The sequence below is a fragment of the Nelumbo nucifera genome, chromosome 5, assembly GCF_055504915.1.
Source record: "Nelumbo nucifera cultivar China Antique chromosome 5, China Antique-T2T, whole genome shotgun sequence".
In the NCBI taxonomy this organism is placed as follows: Eukaryota; Viridiplantae; Streptophyta; class Magnoliopsida; order Proteales; family Nelumbonaceae; genus Nelumbo; species Nelumbo nucifera.
Genome location: NC_142653.1, coordinates 17,492,125 through 17,514,434, shown reverse-complemented (window position 1 = coordinate 17,514,434; position 22,310 = coordinate 17,492,125). Strand labels below are relative to the sequence as shown.

General features: G+C 39.2%; 1 protein-coding gene across 4 annotated transcripts in view; it reads right to left on the bottom strand.

Moving 5' to 3' along the window:
* Positions 1-22,310, bottom strand: part of LOC104595514 (binding protein) — a 130,122-nt gene that overhangs the window by 40,021 nt on the left and 67,791 nt on the right. For all 4 annotated transcript variants that reach the window (XM_010256268.3, XM_010256267.3, XM_088888398.1 and 1 more), the window contains 3 exons: positions 9,862-10,320; positions 9,596-9,754; positions 9,311-9,460 (listed from right to left, as the gene is read on the bottom strand). In XM_010256268.3, the coding sequence (XP_010254570.1) occupies positions 9,311-9,460; positions 9,596-9,754; positions 9,862-10,320 (768 nt within the window). The remainder of the gene's footprint in view (positions 1-9,310; positions 9,461-9,595; positions 9,755-9,861; positions 10,321-22,310) is intronic.

Genomic DNA, 22,310 nt, shown 5'->3' with positions numbered 1-22,310 from the left:
GATGTGTATACACTTGACGGATAGGTGGCCGTTCTGGAGGCAAGGACTTGGTCACAGCTGGAACAAGGGGAACAAAATCCGCAACTGAAAGTGGAAGAAGAGGAGGTGATGAGGAGGAAGAAGCATCACCAAACCCCAAGAAAAATGGAGTAGACTCAAAGAAGGTAACATCAACACACACAAAGGAACGTCGAGAACTAGGATGATAACACTTATACCCTTTCTGGGTCCAGGAATAGCCAAGGAAGATGCACTTGATGGATCGTGCATCTAACTTGTCCTTCCCAGGGCTCAGACTATGGACGAAGCAGACACACCCAAAAACCCGAGGAGAAAGAGGAAATGAAGGCAAGGTGGGAAACAAGGTAGTGAGTGGGGAATGACCATCAAGGATAGACATGGGCATCCAATTAATCAAGAAGCAAGAAGTAAGCACCGCATCACTCCAAAAGGGTTTGGGAACATTCATGTGATGCATGAGGGATTGAGCTGTTTCCAAAAGATGATGATTCTTTCTCCCAACCACCCCATTTTGTTGTGGGGTGTAGGTACATGAGGTCTGATTTATAATGCCATGTTGGTCCAAGTATTCTTGAAATGATGAAGAGAAATATTCACGACCATTATCGGAACGAAAAATTTTAATGTGAACACCAAATTGGTTGCGAATCTCAGCATAAAATTTTTGGAAGATGGTAAACAATTCACTCATTTCTTTCATTAAATAGAGCCACGTCATCCTTAAATAATCATCAACAAAAATGACAAAATATCTATATCCATTGTATGACATCACTTTATAAGGACCCCAAACATCTGAATGAACCAATGAAAAAGGACTCAACACACGGTTATCAACCCCAGGACTAAAGGGAACATGATGATGTTTCCCCAACTGACACGACTCACAATCTAAAACAGAAAGTTGACTCAACGAAGGAACCAAAGACTTCAAAACTTTCAGCGAAGGATGACCAAATCGACAGTGCCCCTAGAGAGGAGAGAGAAATGACTGGAGAGCTGTTGATGTTCTTCCACCACCATAAAGATAATACAATTCACCAACTTCATGCCCTCTACCAATCTTCATCCCCGTCTTGAGATCCTGAAAAACACACGAAGAAGGGTAAAAAGTAATGGAGCAATTGAATGACTAGGTTAACTTACTAATAGACATAAGGTTAAACGGAAATTTAGGGACATACAAAACTGAGGATAAAGATAAGGGGGTCATGTTAACATTGCCAACACCACAAATGCAGGATGTGGAACCATTAGCAAGGGTAACAGATTGTGATGTTGAGCAATGAGAGAAGGAAAAAAACACACCTGGAGTTCTAATCATGTGATCGGAGGCTCCAAAGTCAATAATCCAGGGATTGGGTGTAGATGCCAAACAAGCCATACCTGAGTGTGCGAAAGTAGCCGTGTTCTGCTGAGATGTGGATTGGACAAACCTCTCATACTCATCACGGGAAACACTCACCATCTCCTTCCCGAGAACCTCTGTGGATGTAGGAGGCATCTAATCAGCTGAACGACTCTCCTGTCTGAAACTGGTGTCACTAGTCAAGGCATGATTGGCCCAAGTTGAGGATGGACCATGAAGTCATAGCAATAATTAATGTTATGTCCATCCATACCATAATGAGTACATCTCCTCGGACCCGAGCCACGTCCTCTGCCATGGGCTCCCCCTGAATTTGTACCTCTAGTACGACCACCACCACGGTTATATGTAGGTCCACCACCACCACTCCGGCCATATACCGGTCCACTGCTACCACTACGGCCAGATTGAGCTCCGCCTCTAACACCACGGCCCCTTGATACTGCAAAGGCTGATCTATCAGAAACATTAGAGTTCTCAGTACATCCAATGGAAGTCCTCTGAAGTCGAGCAAACACCTCTTCTAAGAAAGGGAGAGCTGACCCTCCTAGTATCTGAGCCCGCACTGGTTCATACTCAGATTTCAGCGCCACCAAAAATCGAGTCACATCAAGTTGTTCTCTCTGTTGTTGTTGAATTTTGACATCAGAAGTGAGGGGGTGATAAACATTCAACTCATTACGAATGTTTCTCATACTAGCATAGTACTCCTCAAGACTTTGATTGCCCTGTTGCAGATTAAAGTATTCCTGATACAACTGATATAGTCTGGTTGTATTGTCTTGACCAGAATACAACTTCTTAGCATGGTCCTGCACATCTTTGGCAGTGTCCAGAAACATGAAATTTACACTAATCTTGGGTTCCATACTGTTCCATAACCACGTGATAATCTGTGCATCCTCTTGTTTCCAGTCATCATACTCATGAGAATCAGTGGAGGGATTCTCCTCCCTTATGTGTTTCACCTTCTTCTTTGCCTTCAGAAAAACTTTTATAGATTTAGCCCAAGGTACATAATTCTCTCCATTCAATTTTAATGGACGTCATTTGAACATTCAGGTAATCAGTAGGTATCATCACATTAGATTTGCTATCACTGCTATCTCCCATTGTTGAATTCTGTTATTATTGAATTCGGCACACTGCACACTACTTGATCACACTAGTTTCAACACTTGTTATTGCTGAAGATTGCACTTTTTACACCACAAACCCTACCCCACGACTACTTGAAATCTCACCACTATGAGGACCACTCCCCCTTCGAATCACACTAAAAAACAGCATAAACCCTAGCACACTACAATCTGAAATCCCACCATATGATCTGAAACATACTTCCTATTTGATTCATAACAAAAATATGCATAGAAATCTCTTACCTCATCACCCGAAAAACAAACCACACAAAAAGAAATCAAACCACACAAGACACCCACTACACCACACGAACCAGCCCTCTTCTCTTCATCGATTAGGGGAGGGCTTCTTAGAAACCACAACGACCGACCATGAACAGCACAATTGGAGGCATAGAGACCTCCAAGGGAAGAGGGCGACCACTCCTTTTCATCCCTTTCCCTTATCTCCAATCGACGGTAGAGAAATCAAGAGAAAACCCTAGACTGGGTGCGTAAAAAACAGAAATCTGGGCAGATTCGAGTTGCTTAGTTGTGCTCTGATACCATAGTATGATTTGGCCTGTCCTTGAGTTCTGTTAGTCTGATAACAGCCAAGAAGAGAGAAGAAGAAAGAAGAAAGAAAGCGAGAAAGAGAGAGAGAAAAGAGGAGAAAAGGTGAGAAGAAAAGTCTGGTTCGAATGAGAGAAAAAAAAATTACCTTTCCCATTCGACCAGACATGTTTTATATTACTAACATAATGGAAAAGACACATGTGCCCTTACTTAAGTAAGGGACACTAATTCTAATATAATATTACAGATCAGCAACCTCAACATAAGTATAAAGACAGAAATACCCCTACATACTCAACACTAACAATATATTTGGCATATTAAACAATAATAAGTATGATAAACAATGTTTTAAAACACAACCCGAAGGCCAACCCGGTTTTTCCTTTGGGTCACAGGTCACTGGTTTGACTATCAAGGTCAAACAAGTCAAACCGCTCTACGTCAACACTATATATGTGTATTTGTGTGTGTTGTGTGTGTGTAAAAATACATATTTTATCAATAAATAGTATAATTATGTTTTACATATATTTCATAGTTTTCAAGGCGCCAAGGCGAGGCAAGGCGAGGCTAGGCAACTGGGGGGCACCTCGTCGCCTGGTCACCTAGGCAGGCCTAGGCGACGGATTTTTTTATGTTAAAACATAGATCCTAGGGTAGTTCCCTAGGTACCATATTAAAGTACCTATTTTTTCACAAGAAAAGTATACTTTTTTCACAAGAAAAGTATAAATTTCATATTAAAGTATAGAAAATCAACATATTCATAAGAAAAGGAAGAAGGAAAATAAAATTCAAAAAATATAGGAGCTGAACCCTTATTTTTGTTATAGGAAAAGAAGAAAAGAAAATGTATCGGTAGTAGAAGAAGAAGAAGAAGAATATATGGAAGAGGAAAATGTGCTGATTAGATAAAATTTTAAGTTCTTCCTTACTTATTAGTTCAGGTTATGAAGTCTTTGAGGGTTCAATACAACATTTAGCAATGTTTGTGTTGAATAAACCCTAATAAATAAGAAAATAATAAAAAGAAATTAGTATATAAACACACAAAATGATTATTTTAGTTTAATAATGTCTATTTTATAATTATAATCTCAAAAAAGAATGAATAAAAAAATATTTTATAGTAGGAAGTAGAAAACTGCTTGGCGATTAGGTGAGGCGAGCCTCAAAGAGCGCCTTGTCGCCTAGGCGTCGCCTTGACAACTATGATATATTTTATAATTATGTTTTACATATAATATATGTTTTATGTTAAATTTATTTATGTTTTTTAATTCAGATTTTAATTTTTTATTTATAAAAAATATTAAAAATTGCAATTTGGGGCCAAAAAAGGGGTTTTTTCGCGAAAATAGCAAGGCAAGGCGCCTAAGGCCCTTAGGACGTATAGATCTTGAAGAGTTGCTCAAAAAAAAAAGAAAAGATAACCCCAATCAGACATTGGAATGAAGTATGGCTTCCAAAAATTTGCACATAATTAATTGTGCAACTTGCAACCTAGTTACCGGGTCAAACGAGGCAATGGTTGAACCGCTCGAGTTACATGCCTTTTAACTGGAAGAGGGAGTTTCAACAAAACCAAGCCCAAGATCAAGGCCGAGTGACAGTTCGAACAGTTCAATAGGCTAGGTTAATGATAGGTTGAAAACATTAATGATAAATAAGAAATTTTTTTATTAATGATGGAAATGGAATGTAAAATTTAAAACCAATTGGAAGTAAAACTATTGTCCTATTATCTCTCATTAAATCTCATATCTAAGGTATATTCTCTTATTAATCATAAATTTAAGATATATTTTTCTCATCATTAAATTTTACTAATTAAATCCACAACATTAATTTTAATAATATAAAAATAAATATTTTGAAAAATAATTTGAAAACAAAACCATTTTCTTCCCTCTCGGTGGTGGGTAAGAAATTCAACCATTTGGGGTAAAATGCATCAATAAATAATGCCATAATTAAATAATAAAAATAAAATATATAATACAAAAAAATAAAAAGAATCGGGCACGTCACTAACATTGTATATTCATTATACCAAACTAAAGTATGAAATGTAAGAAGTATTTTTATAAATGATGAAAATGGAATGCCAAAATTAAAATTAGCCTAGAAATGAAATGATGTCATAGTCAGATAATAAAATTTTTAAAAATATAAAATACAAAGAATCACAATTAAGACATAATGTTATATATTTATAAAAAATAAAATATTGGGTACGTCTATAATATTATTCATTCATTATAATGAACAAAAATAAATATTATACATAAGATACAGTTTTATCAATAATGGAAATGTAATACAAAATTTAATGTCAACCTAGAAAATAAACTTTTTTTTGGGTCATGGTTTAGGTCAAATGGATTAATCAATGATATGATAGTTAAATAATAAATATTTAAAAAGTAATAAAAAAGTACAAGTAGTCAAAAGAATATATAAAAAATTATATATTAATTATGTCAAACAAAATTTAAGTGTGATGAGTAAACATTATTTATATAATGTAGATGAAATATATAATTTAAAACTGATCCGAAAGCAAAGCTATTTTCTTATCTAAATGGTGTGTCAATGATCCAACTTTTCAAAGAAATTCATGATGTCATAATTGAATAATAAATATTTAAAAAAAAAGACCAAACACAAAATAAAAATGTATAAAGTTGTCAAAGACATTTCGGAGCATTTCTAATGTTATATAATCATCATATTAAATAAAAATAATTGTTAAAATAAAAATTATTTTTATTTAAGATAGAAACAGTACATAAAAATAAGTATAATCATCATAATAGTAATAGTAATAGTAACAATAATAATAATAATAATAATAATAATAATAATAATCATTATCATCATCATCATAATTATTATAATTTAAAATTTCTGCACGTGCACATTTAGTACAAGTATTTAAGTTTATTTTTAGTCATATTATTACTTTTATTAATTTTCAATTTATATCTTAACTATGATATATCTAAAATGCAAGTAGTTAATATAAAAAAAAATTCATACGTGCAACTCCACTTTAAATATATATACAAAGTAGTCAGACTAGAGCCCTCAACTCAAACACATGGCTTCCTTCAGTTAACAGTACCTTGAAATGGGTTCTTCCCATTTTCAGAGAATCAACCCACTCGTCACAAGCATTACTGCTTAACTCCACTTTAAATTCTTCAAGTCTTACTACTCAGACACTAGCACCTTAAGACAGGTGTCACACATCTGTGGAGTTAGAACTGGTTAAACTCCACTCTCAAATAGAAAAGCTACCTGGAAATATTTATTAAAACACAAACTCGATCCACTTTGATGGCACAAGCATGACTATTCATCAAAACAAAAAAAAAAAACACATAAACCACCTCAAAAAGAAGGGGGGGGGGGGGGGGGGGGGGGGTTAACTCCATTCACTGGATACCCACTCAACAACGTATTAGTGTTTAACTACACTTTCTTGAAAATTGGTAATTTCAAATAAATATTTTCCAGTTAACTCCATTCACTGGGAAATTTCCTAAAACAGTTACCCACTTTCCGGTTAACTCCATTCACTGGATAATTTCCTAAAACAGTTACCCACTTTAAATGGTTAGCTAAACTATCTTGAAAATTGATAATTTTAAATATATGGCTCTCTCTCAAAAATCAGTTACCCACTCTAAACCAGTTTTACTCAAATATAAACTAATTCTTATCTCTTTCCTCCTCCCTTAGATGAAGAATATTTTATTTCTGAAAATCCATGTAAGCTATTGATATTTGTAATGTTTCTGCAACTCTATTAAAAATCGTTTCTTTCTAATATTACGTCTATGCCTTTATGGGTTCTCTTTACCTATTGGTTTTATCGCCTTTTCTATAATGTCAATTTGTCTGTTTATTCCATGATTGTTCTATTTCAAAGGTAATGAACAAGGAATTACAAGAACAAGTGCATCATGGATGAACAGATAGTATGGTTGTCTTCTCAGAAATGTGGCTTAGTTTGTTAGCATTCTTTTTTATCAGTAGTTCGCTAGCAATTTTGTTTTTATTTCTAATTGCAATTGTTGTATATGACTAATGATTAAGTAGTAAATGAGATGGTGGAGATGTCAGTATTAAATTGGGAATGTCTACTGTTGTGTAACAATAAAAGTTCAACTATTGTCTATTGTCTCCATATACAAATATGGCTCGCTACGGCTTATGAGTCTAATAATCGCCTATAATCTAACACTCGGTGGTAGTATAGCAACCATAGAGAGCCACTTCAAACTTGCAACTTTATTCCTTACTGCCAAAGACTCTTTTGGGTGCTGCCATGCCCATTCAAACTACAAGTTTGAAACACTGATAGTATGTAAGTGATGAACCGGGAAACTGAATTTTCAATCAACTATAGTTTTATGTATTTCATGTTGCCTTAAATAGGGAATCCCCCAACTAAGAGCTCATGGTATAAAAGAGAACACATTTGGGGCCTGATTGCAGCTCTCTCCATTTAATCTGACCTGTTTTTGTCTGTGGGCCAAAAGGATGAATACATTTGGGCCTTTTTTTTTGACCCAGTTAAATAGTTAAACGATGGTAGACCCAACCCATTATTGCCGCCTCATCTAGCACCTTTAAATACATGGTTATAGTAGAACATTAATTAATACACCACTATAGAGTCTGGATCTTAACTTAATTAATTAATAAAACTAAACTAACTTAATTAAATTAATAAGTTAAATAACAACATAATTAATTATGGGCCATTAATCATTAGATATTAAATTAAATAAATGCTAACTTTACGTACATAGCCATCATAAAAAAGCTTCCACTCTAAAAATATGTGCGGCTCATATAAATCTTTGTAATTCAATTTCCAAATTTGAGTAGAAATCTTATGAAGGCTTTAAAGTTATAAATTAAACCTGATTTGATTATTTAAGTTAAATATAATTATATGATAAATAGTGAATCACAAATAAAATAATATTATTATAAAAAGCTAAAAAAAGTAAAAACCAAAATGATACATAAGTGTAGTTGCCCTGTACTTAGTACGGGGATCATTCCTAGTTGTGAATGATAGGAGAAAGTCCAATAAAAAACCTAAAAGTTCCAACCGCCAGAACCAAAATTTCTAGCAATTTACCATCCTAACAACACTGTAAACTATAAATTAGCTGCAAATGAGACAAAAGAAGCTGGATCTTCCGAAGTTGACTTGACATAAAAACAAGAAAATAAATCTAAAAGAACCATAATAATTAAAAAAATGGAGGGACTTAAGAGGAATAATTAATCTGCAATCAACAGTCCTTTGCCAATCATTGACAAAGAAAAAATATCTACTAACGTGACTTTCTATCAATAATTCCAATAATTCTTTGAGATTCACCAAATATCTAAAAGAACCATAAGGCAGTCACCAAATTTTGCTATCAAGATTGAACCTGCGACTAGTAAGGTGGTAAGAATATATCAAGGTGCTTTTGCTGAAGAGACATTTCAGATGGGCTGTTTAACTGCACATAAATGTCTGAATCTTAGAGTCAACCAAGTCAGAAGATTTTTTTTTTTTGAAAAATGTAAGAACATTTATTGTATATTCCAAAAGCCTATGTACAAAAAGATTGTTTACCAAGGAGAAAAGCAAGAAGATATAAGTATATTGATGTGCTGCAAGGAGTGCAGTATGCTAGTGAAATGAATATAAACAAGCTGCTCACTGAAGGTGACTCACAGGTTGTAATTGGATGGATGTTGAATAATGAGTAGGCCTTGTGGTTCTATAGGCATGAACTCAAGAAAATTAAAAGGCTGACAAGGAATGTCAAATAAAAATTGAATGAGTGTAATTGGCTTGTAGCATGCCTGCCAGATGTGTTAGCTAAACAAGGGCCAGTTAGGGACCAATTCTTTGGGCTCAGTTATAAAAAGAAGGGGAGGAGATATTGATATTAATAATGCATTCAACCACAAATCTTTACTTAATATGACAGACTAGAGAGATATATCAATTAGAACAAAAATTAATTATAGACTTTGAATGTTTTGCCAATGTGTACACAGACAACTTGTTCAATTTTGCAGTATAGAAGGCAGGGTTAATGGCATAAGCATTAAAGAATAGTCCCTGAAATTATTAAGATACAAAATAGTCTTTAAAACTCTGAATATGAAAAGAAGAGAAAAAAAAAAGGCAAGGTACCTTTGATGAGTCATTCCCTGTAAGCAGATGGGTCAAAGTATGAAGGACATTCAGGACCAATTGCTCTCCACTCCTCTCATCAAGGTTGCCATTTAACAATGAGACAATGTGCAAAAAGCATTCTCCCTTGCGAAACAGATCCTGGTAATACTGAAAAAGAAAAAATCATAGAGAATCAGGTCAACAAAAAGAAACCCAGCATAAGTTGCTTTGCCAACAAAATGATCTAATACACAGAATTATAATATATAAAACTCTAGGAAGAGCAAAACCTCAGAAGCATACCACTAGATCAGTTAGAAGCATCTCTCTTATACCAACCAATAGATCAATTGATAATTCTGCAAAGTTCTTTTCCCTTTCCCTTACACTAGCAAATGTTTGCAAGTACTTAGAGCATAGCTGCAACTTTGCCGTATCATCTTTTTCAGAAGACAGTGGTAGCTGCACAAAATGATCATTAGACAAAGGAAAAGGTTGGAAGTCTTTCATTTCCATTGCTTATGCATGTAAGAAAAACCAAAAACCAGATGGTACTAATAAGGCATTACCATCATTAGGTCAAGAATAAGTCTCAATACATGCTTTCTCAAACTTCTTTTCCAGAATAAATCAAACAGACAATCGATGCATGTTGGATTATGCAAAACCCCACTCTTTGCATCATCAGCTATTGACAGGTATTCAGTAAAGAGCTCTAAGGATGCCTCCAGGCATTTAAGCCATATTTCAGATGTATCAGCTGTACTTTTTCTCTGCCAATTCCCAGACAGAATGCCTCCATCATCCTCACCCTCTTTAGGAATTACATTGTCAGAACATTTGAATTCTTGGGCTTGAATACAGGCAATTTTCAGCACCCGAGAAATTGCATCCAGTGTCTTAAAAGAAGAAATGGTCTGCTCAGATGCCACTTGTAATATACGATGCAGACTCTTCAAAAGAATACTAGAAATCTCAGGTTGGCAAGCAGAACGTTCGAGGGCATCTAATAAAGCAGAACATTCTGGCTGTCATAAAACAAAACAACAAGGTAAGCTGAATTTCAGTAATTCTTGGGCCAACATTATGTGAAACAGTGAAGGAACTATCCCACTGGAAATTGTAACAGACTTTCCAAGGTCCTTGTAACTATAATGAACTATACTCCCTAATGACCAGGTTTTAACATGATCATTAATTTGTTATATTTGTAGATCCATGGATAATATCTTGATCTACATTCTAAGGAATTAATGAAAGTCAAGTTTACTTCTTTGACATTGCAGTGGTACAAAAGAAGTAAAGTTCCAGGCATAGTATCAATTTATTACCGTCTTTCTTCCAAATTCAGCTTATTACTCTCTTTCCTCCAAATTCAGCTTTTTAATAGATATAAAACATGCTGCCGTATGAAAAGAATTACAATACCCACCAAATAGCAAATTATGAACAAGATAAAGTAGATTTTTTTTGAGAAGAATAAGATAAAATAGAAACTTCTTTCTTATCAATAACAAAGAAAACCTTATTAATGTCTATGGTACAGAGTCTAAGGTAAGATATCTCCAGGGGCTTAGGTGGAAGTTGTAGGGATAGTCGTAGGAGAGGAAAAGAACACTGTTGATGTCAACATTGAGCAACAGCCACAGGAACAGGTAAAACAAGCTCAGTTTGACAGAGTGAGAAGTGTTGAGCCTGAAATAGAGAGGAAGGAGATAATATCTAAATAAGTAGCACAGAGTAGAAAATTAGGGGGTTTCTTTCTTGGAGTTGAAACTAGAGTACAAGAGTACTTCCAGATTCTGGCAGAAAGGGATCATTTGAACCTTGAGAAGAGGGACAATTAGGCTCAAACGAATGGGAAGTTCATAGTTACTGAAACTTAGGCAGAGACCCATTTGATGCATGAGTGATGTTAAAAAGTTCAAAAGTTTTTTAACAAATAAAGAAAAATTAAAAATATAAAAAATTGGATTTTAACTATAAACTTTATGTAATTATATATGATATCTATGTACATACATAAATATATTACATGCATATATACATAGAAAGCTTAATAAAAAGTTAATCACGTCTATAGTATTATATATTCATCATGCTGTATACCAATATATATATTTATATGTTCAACTACGATACTGGGAAGGCAGAATACCTGAAAAACTACAATCAAATCATTCGGCATCATGAAAGTGGTAATCAATCATCTTGTATTCATTAACAGAGTTGGTGATTAGTCAGAGTTCTTCCAGTGTCATGCATCACATACACACACAATGTTGTCCACGTTAGGTGTGCTGTCCCTTCTCCTTGCATATTTATCTTGTTTCTGGTTTTCTGAATATTTGTTATTTTTCATTATTATACAACTATATCTGTATCCATTTCAATTGATTATGATTTTATATCCATTCCATATGCTGGCATTTAATAATAAATATAATAAAAATAAAATCCCATCTAATTACAATTTATAACATAATTAAATTAAATTATAATTATTATCTATTTCATGATAAAAAAATAAATTCAATTTGATTATAATTTATAACATTATTAATAATAAATGGCAGATTATAAGGCTAAATAATCTAGTTCCATATATAAAATAATTAATTTTTAAGTTAATTCCAAATCAGAATAAATAATATTTCCTTCACTTAACAACAAAATTATCAATATCTGAAATTCTAAATACCAATTAATTATAACCCATAAAAATTCTTTTTAGACCCCAAACATCTGGGGGGGGGGGGGGTATAAAACCTTACCCCTGATAAAGTTATGCAAGAGGGGATTCAGCCCATAACAAATATACAGAAACACTGAATACCCCTAAAAACAACAAAATCATCTAACTCTAAGAAAATGAATTAGAAGATTGTCACTTCTTAAAGTCCAACCAATAGAGTTGTCTAAAATAACACAAATTCCATTTCCAAATAAATACAATTACAAGTAAACTTCATCATCATCTATGCCTTATCCCAAATATATGGGATCGGCTATAATTACAAGTAAACTTAAAAGGTATAATTCAACATCCACTTATGCACTACCACATAATTATAAATTTATAATTATTAATAAACTGAAATCCACTAAATAAAAATGGAAAGTTATTGACAAAAATTTATTTTTACATAATAAGAAGTATTAATGAAAAAATAGTCAATTTTTATAATATTCAATCGAAATTTTAAAATAAATTAATAAAATTAAAAAATACATTCAATTTACGTTCCATTTAAAATAATAAATATTAATTAAATATAATAAAAATAATTATTAATGTCTATTATTGATAAAACTATAATTATAAATCCATTTAAATTTGATATAAAATAAAATTAAGAAAAAGTAGTTTTTACTTATAGTGTCTTTTTAAAATTAATATCTATTCAAAATGCATTTAAAATTAGTACAACATTATCTAAAAATAATAAAACTAAAAATTAAAGAAAAAATAATATAAGATCATGCAAACTTATTAGTTTAATATTTATTTTCATTAATTTAAATCCCATTTTAAAGTCAGTAAGTTTACCTGATGAGGGCAGATTTGGCCCTCTAGTGAAATTGCAACACGTGGCACCTTGTGACAACTAGGCAAACACCCAGGCAAACAACTTACCAAGTTGGTGTCCCACCCGGGCACCGGTCTGGCTGGCCTGGCGCGACCTGCACGCGGCCTGGCGCGGCCTGCGCGCGACCTGGCCGGATCAGCCTAGCACATGATCCGACCTGGCCGACCTGGCAACCTATAAGACGCCCACCGAGAACCATTAACGGCATACCCCGTGAGCTCGGTAGCTCACCAACGAGCTCGCCAAGGAGCTAGGTAGCTCACCAAAGAGCTCGCCAAGGAGCTAGGCAGCTCTCCAAGGAGCTCGCCACCAAGGAGCCAGGCAGCTTGGCATAGCTCCCCCGGGCTTCTCGCCACTTGTAGGGTAGCTCGGCACAGAAGAGTAGTTTAGCGTATTGCAGGAAGATCTCCTGTCTGACAACCTGGCCCAGACACCAACCCGCCGACTGACACAGGCACCGACCTGGCAACCTGGCCTGGACACCGACCCGCCGACTGACACAGGCGCCGACCTGAAAACCTGGCCCAGGCGCCGACCTGGCCGCCTGACACAAGCGCCAGCCTGACAACCTCGAGGAGTTCATCACCGTACCCCGGTTCTGACGGGATATGACGAGTCTTACTGTTTGAAGGCTTTTCACCCACCTAACCCGCGAGGACACCACTATACAAGGACTCCGACCCCCAAAAGCCAAAGGAGAGGAAAAAAGGATGGTAACCCCTGCTCTCTAGCTCTCTCATTTCTCTCCAAGCTCTCTGTAATCAGAATGCTAACTTAGGCATCGGAGAGTCCCCGCCGGGAAAATACCCCTGGGTCCTCTGATTCAGTTCTCGCAGGTCCCTCAGCTCCCGCCGCCTACAAAGGAGAGGAAATCACCTCACGCGGAGGGTAGTCGAGTTGCGCTGCACCAGGGAGCTCCACCATCCTCTGAGTTGCAGGCGCCTAGGAGCAAGTCAAGCGACGAGTCCACCAGGCAGTTCGCCACCAGGGAGTTCGCCACCAGGCAGTTCGTCACCAAGTAGCTCTCCACCAGGGAGCTCGCCACCGGGCAGTTCGCCACCAAGTAGCTCATCACCAAGGCACGTCACCACCGGGTCAAACAACGAGGTACTTAGCCAAAAAATTTATACATCACAAAAAATGGTACGTGACCAGAAACGGTTACATCAATTGGCGCCGTCTGTGGGAACACGCTACAAAAAGCCAAGTTCTCATCCTACAAAAGCTAAGTTCTCATCTTACCAAAGCTAAGTCCTAACTTTTTAGAAATTGAAGCTATCGCTTTATAGTTTACATTTTTTATGAACTCAAAGACTATGCAGGGAGCTAACAGACTAAGTAGCTCTACCAACCTTACTTTCAATTTAGATAATGCCTCATCAGTCCTCTCCGCAAGGTCCCCCCTACAAAGATGAGCTCTTCGTGGCTTCCGCGGGAGTTGACGGCTAACAGACTACATAGGCACCCTTACCGGTCGAGCCTTCCAAGGCTCCCGTGTGAGTTGACGACCTAAAGTTACTAGTGCTGCCCCCGAAGGTCGAGCTCCTAGTAGCTTCTTGTAGGAGTGGGTGACCGGCATTACGAAGCTGATGCAGCACAATCATAGCTCGACACTTCACAGGCAAAGCCTACGGGCCACATTACTGCTTAAGACCCGGTCGCCTCTCCGGCACGGGCAAAGTCAAAAAAGGAGTAGACTATGAGTCACTCCCAAACCTACAGGCCACATTACTGCTTAAGACCCGGTCGCCTCTCCGGCACAGGCAAAGTCAAAAAAAGAGTAGACTATGAGTCACTCCCAAAGCCTACGGGCCACATTACTACTTAAGACCCGGTCGCCTCTCCGGCACGGGCAAAGTAAAAAAAAGAGTAGACTACGAGTCACTCCCAAAGCCTACGGGCCACATTACTGCTTAAGACCCGGTCGCCTCTCCAGCACGGGCAAAGTCAAAAAAAGAGTAGACTACGAGTCACTCCCAAAGCCTACGGGCCACATTACTGCTTAAGACCCGGTCGCCTCTCCGGCATGGGCAAAGTCAAAAAAAGAGTAGACTACGAGTCACTCCCAAAGCCTACGGGCCACATTACTGCTTAAGACCCAATCGTCCTCTCCGACACGGGCAAAGTCAAAAAACAGAGTAGACTACGACTCACTCCCAAAGCCTACGAGCCACATTATTGCTCAAGACCCGGTCGCCTCTCTGACACGGGCAAAGTCAAAAAAGAGTAGACTACGAGTCACTCCCAAAGCCTACGGGCCACATTATTGCTCAAGACCCGGTCGCCTCTCCGGCGCAGGCAAAGTAAAAAAAGAGTAGACTATGAGTCACTCCCAAAGCCTACGGGCCACACTATTGCTAAATATCTAGTCGCTTCCTCAGCAGGAGCAAAATCAGCAAAAGTGAACTATAAGTTGCCCTAGAGCCTAAGGGCTACAGTACTGAATTGGCGGAGACCCCCTCGCCTTAGTGGCAGCTCGCCACATACAGGCAGCTCCCGAAGCCTAAGGAATTGGATCAGCAGCTAATAGCTCGTCGACGTACGGGCCAAAAGAAATCTACTCCCTTCGTTGAGTTACTCTCAGCTAGGGAGTGGGGGGCAATTGATGAGGGCAGATTTGGCCCTCCAGTGAAATTGCGACACGTGGCACCTCGTGACAACTAGGCAAACACCCAGGCAAACAACTTACCAAGTTGGTGTCCCACCCGGGCACCGGTCTGGCTGGCCTAGCGCGACCTGCACGCGGCCTGCGCGACCTGGCCGGATCAGCCTGGCACATGATCCAACCTGGCCGACCTGGCAACCTATAAGACGCCCACCGAGAACCATTAACGACATACCCCGTGAGTTCGGTAGCTCACCAAGGAGCTCGCCAAGGAGCTCGGTAGCTCACCAAAGAGCTCGCCAAGGAGCTAGGCAGCTCTCCAAGGAGCTCGCCACCAAGGAGCCAGGCAGCTCGGCATAGCTCCCCCGGGCTTCTCGCCACTTGTAGGGTAGCTCGGCACAGAACAGTAGTTTAGCATATCGCAGGAAGATCTCCTACCTGACAACTTGGCCCAGAAACCAACCCGCCGACTGACACAGGCGCCGACCTGACAACCTGGCCCAGGCGCCGACCTGGCCGCCTGACACAAGCGCCAGCCTGACAACCTCGAGGAGTTCATCACCGTACCCCGGTTCTGACGGGATATGACGAGTCTTACTGTTTGAAGGCTTTTCACCCACCTAACCCGCGAGGACACCACTATATAAGGACTCCGACCCCCAAAGCCAAAGGAGAGGAAAAAAGGATGGTAACCCCTGCTCTCTAGCTCTCTCATTTCTCTCCAAGCTCTCTGTAATAAGAATAGGCATCGGAGAGTCCCCGCCAGGAAAATACCCCCGGGTCCTCTGATTCAGTTCTCGTAGGTCCCTCAGCTCCCACCGCCTACAAAGGATAGGAAATCACCTCACGCAGCGGGTAGTTGGGTTGCGCTGCACCAGGGAGCTCCACCATCCTCTGAGTTGCAGGCCGCTTAGGAGCAAGTCAAGTGACGAGTCCACCAGGGAGTTCGCCACCAGGCAGTTCGTCACCAATTATCTCAGCACCAGGGAGCTCGCCACCGGGCAGTTCGCCACCAAGTAGCTCATTACCAAGGCACGTCACCACCGGGTCAAACAACGAGGTACTTAGCCAAAAAATTTATACATCACAAAAAATGGTACGTGACCAGAAACAGTTACATCATTAATGAAATTATGGTTAGGTTGGACTGAAACTAGCTCGACCTACTTGGGAATGTTATAAAGCTTCTTCTGCTTCGATTTCACTTAACAAAGTCCATGCATTACACGGGTCCTAACTAACGTGTGTGTGCAAAATGAGGATTTGGTTATCAATGATGAAAATGGATAAATTGATTAAAAAAAAAATGTTAGAGTGAGCCGAATAGGGGTAGTTTAGTAATCTCATGTCAGTTAAGTACTTTTCTTATGTGGCTGTTTTATTAGAGCACTCTACCCCACACTTAAGTGTGGGCAGTTTAGTCTTTGTAAGTGTAATTAGAACCTAATAAACATAAGGGGGTCGACTGAATGGGTGACTAATCAGTTTCGACTAAACCCTCCTGTTCTCTCTTTCTCTTGTCTTCTTCCTCCTTCTTCACTGGTTCGGATTACTGTAGCTGCTCCAAAACATGGTATCAGAGCGAGGTTTCTGACCTGCTTCCGCTTGCAAAGCATCTCAGCTGTGTTCGTGACACCCTCTTCTTTGTTTCCGGTTAGTTAATGGAGAGAGCTGGTTCGCCCTAGGTCTGAGACATCACAGTTCGTTGCTCTCTGCTACGCACAGTTCTCTTCATCAAGGAAGGTGATTTCAGCAGTGAATGGTTGGCTGATACTCTCAAAGGAAGGTTGGTTATTTAGTCCTAGTTGAAAAACAGTTCACTTGATGTATGGAATTGTTTAAGATTAGATGCAAAACAGCAAAACAGAAAACAAGAGAGGAAGAGAAGAGAGAGAGCTGCTGCAATGAGTGTTAGAGAATGAGAGGTTCGAACATTACCCCTCTCTAACACTCTAAACATCTTATTAATAAGTTAATCTTTGACAAATTACAGAGAGGCCCTTGAGTGAGCAGGAAAATACAAAAAACAGAATATTACAGAGTATGGACCCAGAATAAGGCCCACAACAGAGAGAAACATAACATAACATAAAATGACAGTCTATGGGCCATTCGGCCCATCTTCTCTACACTCCCCCTCAAGCTGAGCATAGATGTTAATCATGCCCAGCTTGCCAGTGTCATGTTGAAGCCTTGCCTTGGAAATGCCCTTGGTGAGAAAATCTGCCAATTGTCCTTCAGAAGTAATGAATGGAAGACACACTTCACCGGAGGAGACTCTTTCACGAATAAAGTGTCTATCAACCTCAATATGTTTGGTTCTATCATGTTGTACCGGGTTGTGAGCAATGTTGATGGCAGCCTGATTATCACAGTACAACATCATGGGTTTGTCATGATCTACCCCAAGTTCTTCCATTAAGGACCTTGGCCACAACAATTCCGAGACTCCATGTGCCATGGCTCTATATTCTGCTTCTGCGGAGGATCGAGCCACAACTGTTTGTTTCTTACTCCTCCAAGAGACAACATTACCAGCCACCAGACTGCAATACCCTGAAGTAGATCTTCTATCATCAATATTTCCAGCCCAATCAGCATCAGTATAGGCTTCAAGTTTCAGATGACCATGTTTGGCAAATAGAAGTCCTTTTCCTGGAGAGCCTTTCAGATAGCACAAAATCCGTTCTGCTGCTGCCATATGGGTATCTCTAGGAGCATGCATGAACTGGCTAATGCAACTGACAGCATATGCAATATCTGGCCTAGTCATGCACAGGTACAAAAGCTTCCCAAGAAGTCTCTGGAAGACCCCTTTGTCTTCTAACAAAGTTCCATCCGAAGCTGAAAGTTTGTGACTCATATCAATAGGAGTTGCAGCTGGTCTTGCACCCAATTTGCCAGTTTCAGACAACAAATCAAGGACATATTTCCTCTGGGAAATAAGAATCCCATCCCTGGATCTGGCAACTTCTATGCCAAGGAAATATCTCAACTCCCCCAGATCCTTAATCTCAAATTCTGTACGGAGGAAAGACTTAAGGCCCAGAATGCCTGAGGCATCATCACCAGTCACTATAATGTCATCAACATACACAATGAGATACACTGCTAGAGACCCACTTTTCTTCACAAAAAGAGTATGATCTGACTGTGTCTGAACATAGCCGAATTTAACAAGTGCAGCTCTAAATCTCTCAAACCAGGCTCTAGGAGATTGTTTGAGGCCATAAAGAGATTTCTTCAGTTTACATACCTTTCCTTGCATATCTTTCCCATACATTCCTGGAGGAAGACACATGTAGACCTCCTCATGTAAGTCACCATTTAGAAATGCATTCTTTACATCTAACTGATAGAGAGGCCAATCAAAGTGAGCTGCCAGAGATAAAAGAACCCTCACAGATGTCATCTTAGCAACAGGGGCAAAAGTTTCCAGATAGTCAATCCCATATGTCTGTGTGTAGCCCTTTGCAACAAGTCTGGCCTTGTACCTCTCAATAGTCCCATCTGCCCTGTATTTAATGGTAAAAACCCACTTGCATCCAACTGGATCCTTCCCTTCAGGCAAATCCACCACCTCCCAAGTACCATTTTCATGTAGAGCATCCATTTCAGCCTGCATGGCATCTCTCCATTCTGGAATCCCAAGAGCTTCTGATACAGACCTAGGAATGGGGTTAGAAGCAACTGAAGAGAGGTAGGCACAATATGAAGGGGAAAGTAGGTCGTAAGAAAGGTGTTTGGAAATGCAGTGTGCAGTACACTTCCGCTTTCCTTTCCTAACAGCAATGGGGACATCAAGATCTGGGAAGGAGGATTCCAAGGGAGCTGAAGCAATACCTGTTATCTCATCTGTGATTGGGAGGGTATGAGCCTCATCTGTTGTAAGGGAAACCACTTGCTCATTCCTGGATCTCTGCCTTTGATACACTTTGGGATTATGGGTAGGACGAGGAGGTAAAGAGATAGGAGCACTAAGACAAGAAGAATGAAGTGGCTGATCCTCCTTTGATTCATTTTGTGAGGATACAGATTTGTCAAGAGACTGAACTGGGACAGGAAGGGGAAGAGCAAAAACTTGTGACAGACTCTCCCCCTGTTGACAATGTCCTTCCTGAGAGGAACCATAAAAAGAAGAAAGTTCATCAAAGGTAACATCCATAGAGACATGTCTGGTGCCAGTCTTTGGATCAAAACAACAATAACCCTTTTGTGTGGGGGAGTAACCAAGGAAGATGCATTTGTGGGCTTTTGGTTCAAACTTGTGTCTCTGCACACTTGGAATGTGAACATAACAAGTACAACCAAACACACGAAGAGGAATTGGGAAGAGATCCTTATCTGGATGAAGAAGACTGAAGGGGGATTTAAACCCTAAAACCCTGGATGGCATATGGTTTATTAGATAGGTAGTAGTAAGTACAGCATCACCCCAAAATCTTGTGGGAACATGTGAGGCAAATAAAAGGCTCCTTGCAACCTCAACAATATGTCTATTTTTCCTCTCAGCAACTCCATTTTGTTTAGGGGTTCTAACACAGGAGCTTTGGTGAATAACCCCCATGTCAGAGAGATACAAGGATAAGCTCTTCTCAAAATACTCTTTTGCATTGTCAGATCTGAAAACCTTAATTCTGGTACCAAATTGAGTTAAAACAAGCTCATGAAATTGCCTCACAAGTCTCGGGATTTCATTAAGTATATCCAAGTGAATCTAGAAAAGTCATCAATAAACAGGATAAAGTATTTGTAGCCCCCCATAGAGGGTAAGTGGTAAGGCCCCCACACATCAGAGTGTACAATATGAAAAAGAAAAGATGATCTTTTATTGCTCACAGGGTAATTTTTTCTACAATGCTTTGACAACTGACATGACTCACAATTGAGACTGGACACACTGACTCCCTTAAACAGTTTGGGAAACAAATGACTTAAAGCAGAAAAAGGTAAATGACCCAACCGACAATGACTCAACATAATTTGACTGACAGACTCTGAAGAAGTAGAACCAAAAGCAACATTCTTGGGATGATCAAAGCATTGGCCAGGGGTGTCAAGCAAGTATATTCCATTCGCTTCATGGCCACTCCCAATCACCTTCCGAGACTTCAGGTCCTGAAACACACAGTGAGAAGGGAAAAAGGTTACACAACAATCCAATGACTTGGTCAAGCTACTTACAGATAACAAGTTGGTATTTAACTTAGGTACATGAAGAGTGGAAGATAAAAGTAAAGAGTCTGTAGGCTTGACAGTTCCCTTGCCAGAAATGGGGGCAAGAGAACCATCAGCTAAGGTGATTTTGTCACGACCAGGAAGCAAATCATATGACACAAACAAAGTGGAAAGGTTGGTCATGTGATCAGAAGCACCTGAGTCAATGATCCAAGGGGTCTTGGGATTACCTGAGGTAGATGCATGGTTAGCAGAAGCCCTTATACCTGAGTGAGCAAATGCAGTGGTGGCTGGACTTCCAGAAGGGTGGGATGATGAAGTTACACCTTCAAGCTGGCTGATCATCCTTCCAAACTTCTCATATTCAGCTTTCATGGCTGCCAATTGTGCACTTGCAGACTCAAACTCTATATCTATACTTGTGGCAGTATATGCACTTCCTGTCTTTCTATTGTCATTCTTCTTCTGGAATCGGATAGGAACAAGACTGGGATGCAATTTCCAGCACTTGTCCTTAGTGTGTTTCGGCTTCTTGCAATATTCACACACCACCTCCTTCTTTCCTGTGCCACTGGGAGCTCCTGTAACTCCTTTGGGTTTGATTCCCATATTTGCAAAATGATCATTGATACTAACCCCTTGAACCTGCACTTTCCTCCTACCTTCCTCTACTGCAAATATGAATTTTTACGGATTGTGACCAGGCCAAATAATTGGTTCCATCCAATTTAACTGTAGTTACAGCCAACAAGGAATCAGTTGTAGTTCCCAAATTATGTCCATATTCAGCAGTGCTCTTGTTCTCAATTTTTGAGAAGTCCATTATGTAACAGCTTCAATTAAGGTTTCGGCAGGCCTTTAAAAGTGATTTGATTTCAAAGAACTCAGATTGAGTTGAAACAGTAGCAAACACAGCAGCACACAAACTCAGTTCAGAACTGACAGCCGTGAGAACCAAGTTCGGTGGCAGCACTTTCAAAGAGAAGAAACCCTGATTCAGCCTTCAAGGAACAATCAGCAGGCCTCCAAACAATATGTATTCTTGGTTCCCAACAGTAATTTTCCAAGGAGAACAAAGAAAAACAGTCCACAGTACCTAAGAGGACTTTTTACAAACAATATATATGCAACAGTCAACACTTCACTGTTAACAAGCAGAAATCACTTCAAGAACACTTTGTCTAGGTCCAAGAAGCAGCTGAACTAAAGTAGAGGCTTGTACCACTTAATTTAGATCAGTTTTTCAGCAGTTTGGAAGCCCAATAACAGCCGAACCACACTTCTAGAATAACCCAGAAATCAGTCCAGCAACAGTGGGCCGAATGGAGGTGTGCTTTGAATGCTTTAACAGTCCTCCCAAATAACAAAAATAACTCAGCAAAGAACTGAGAAAACAACTTACAGTATCTCTGGTTTGAACTTCAAACCAGGCTGAACACTTTGCTCTCTGAGCTAGCTTCGAAATCCCTTTTCTCTGATTTCAAATCAGGCTAAAAAACTTGCTCTCTGATTCCTCCTGGTCACCGAACCCTTCTCCAAGTGTATAGAAACTTGGGCACCCTCCAATGACCTCCAAGAACCAGGCGAATGACTGTAAACATTCAGCCCTAGAACCTCCTCATGCAGTTGGCTGAACTAGAACCAC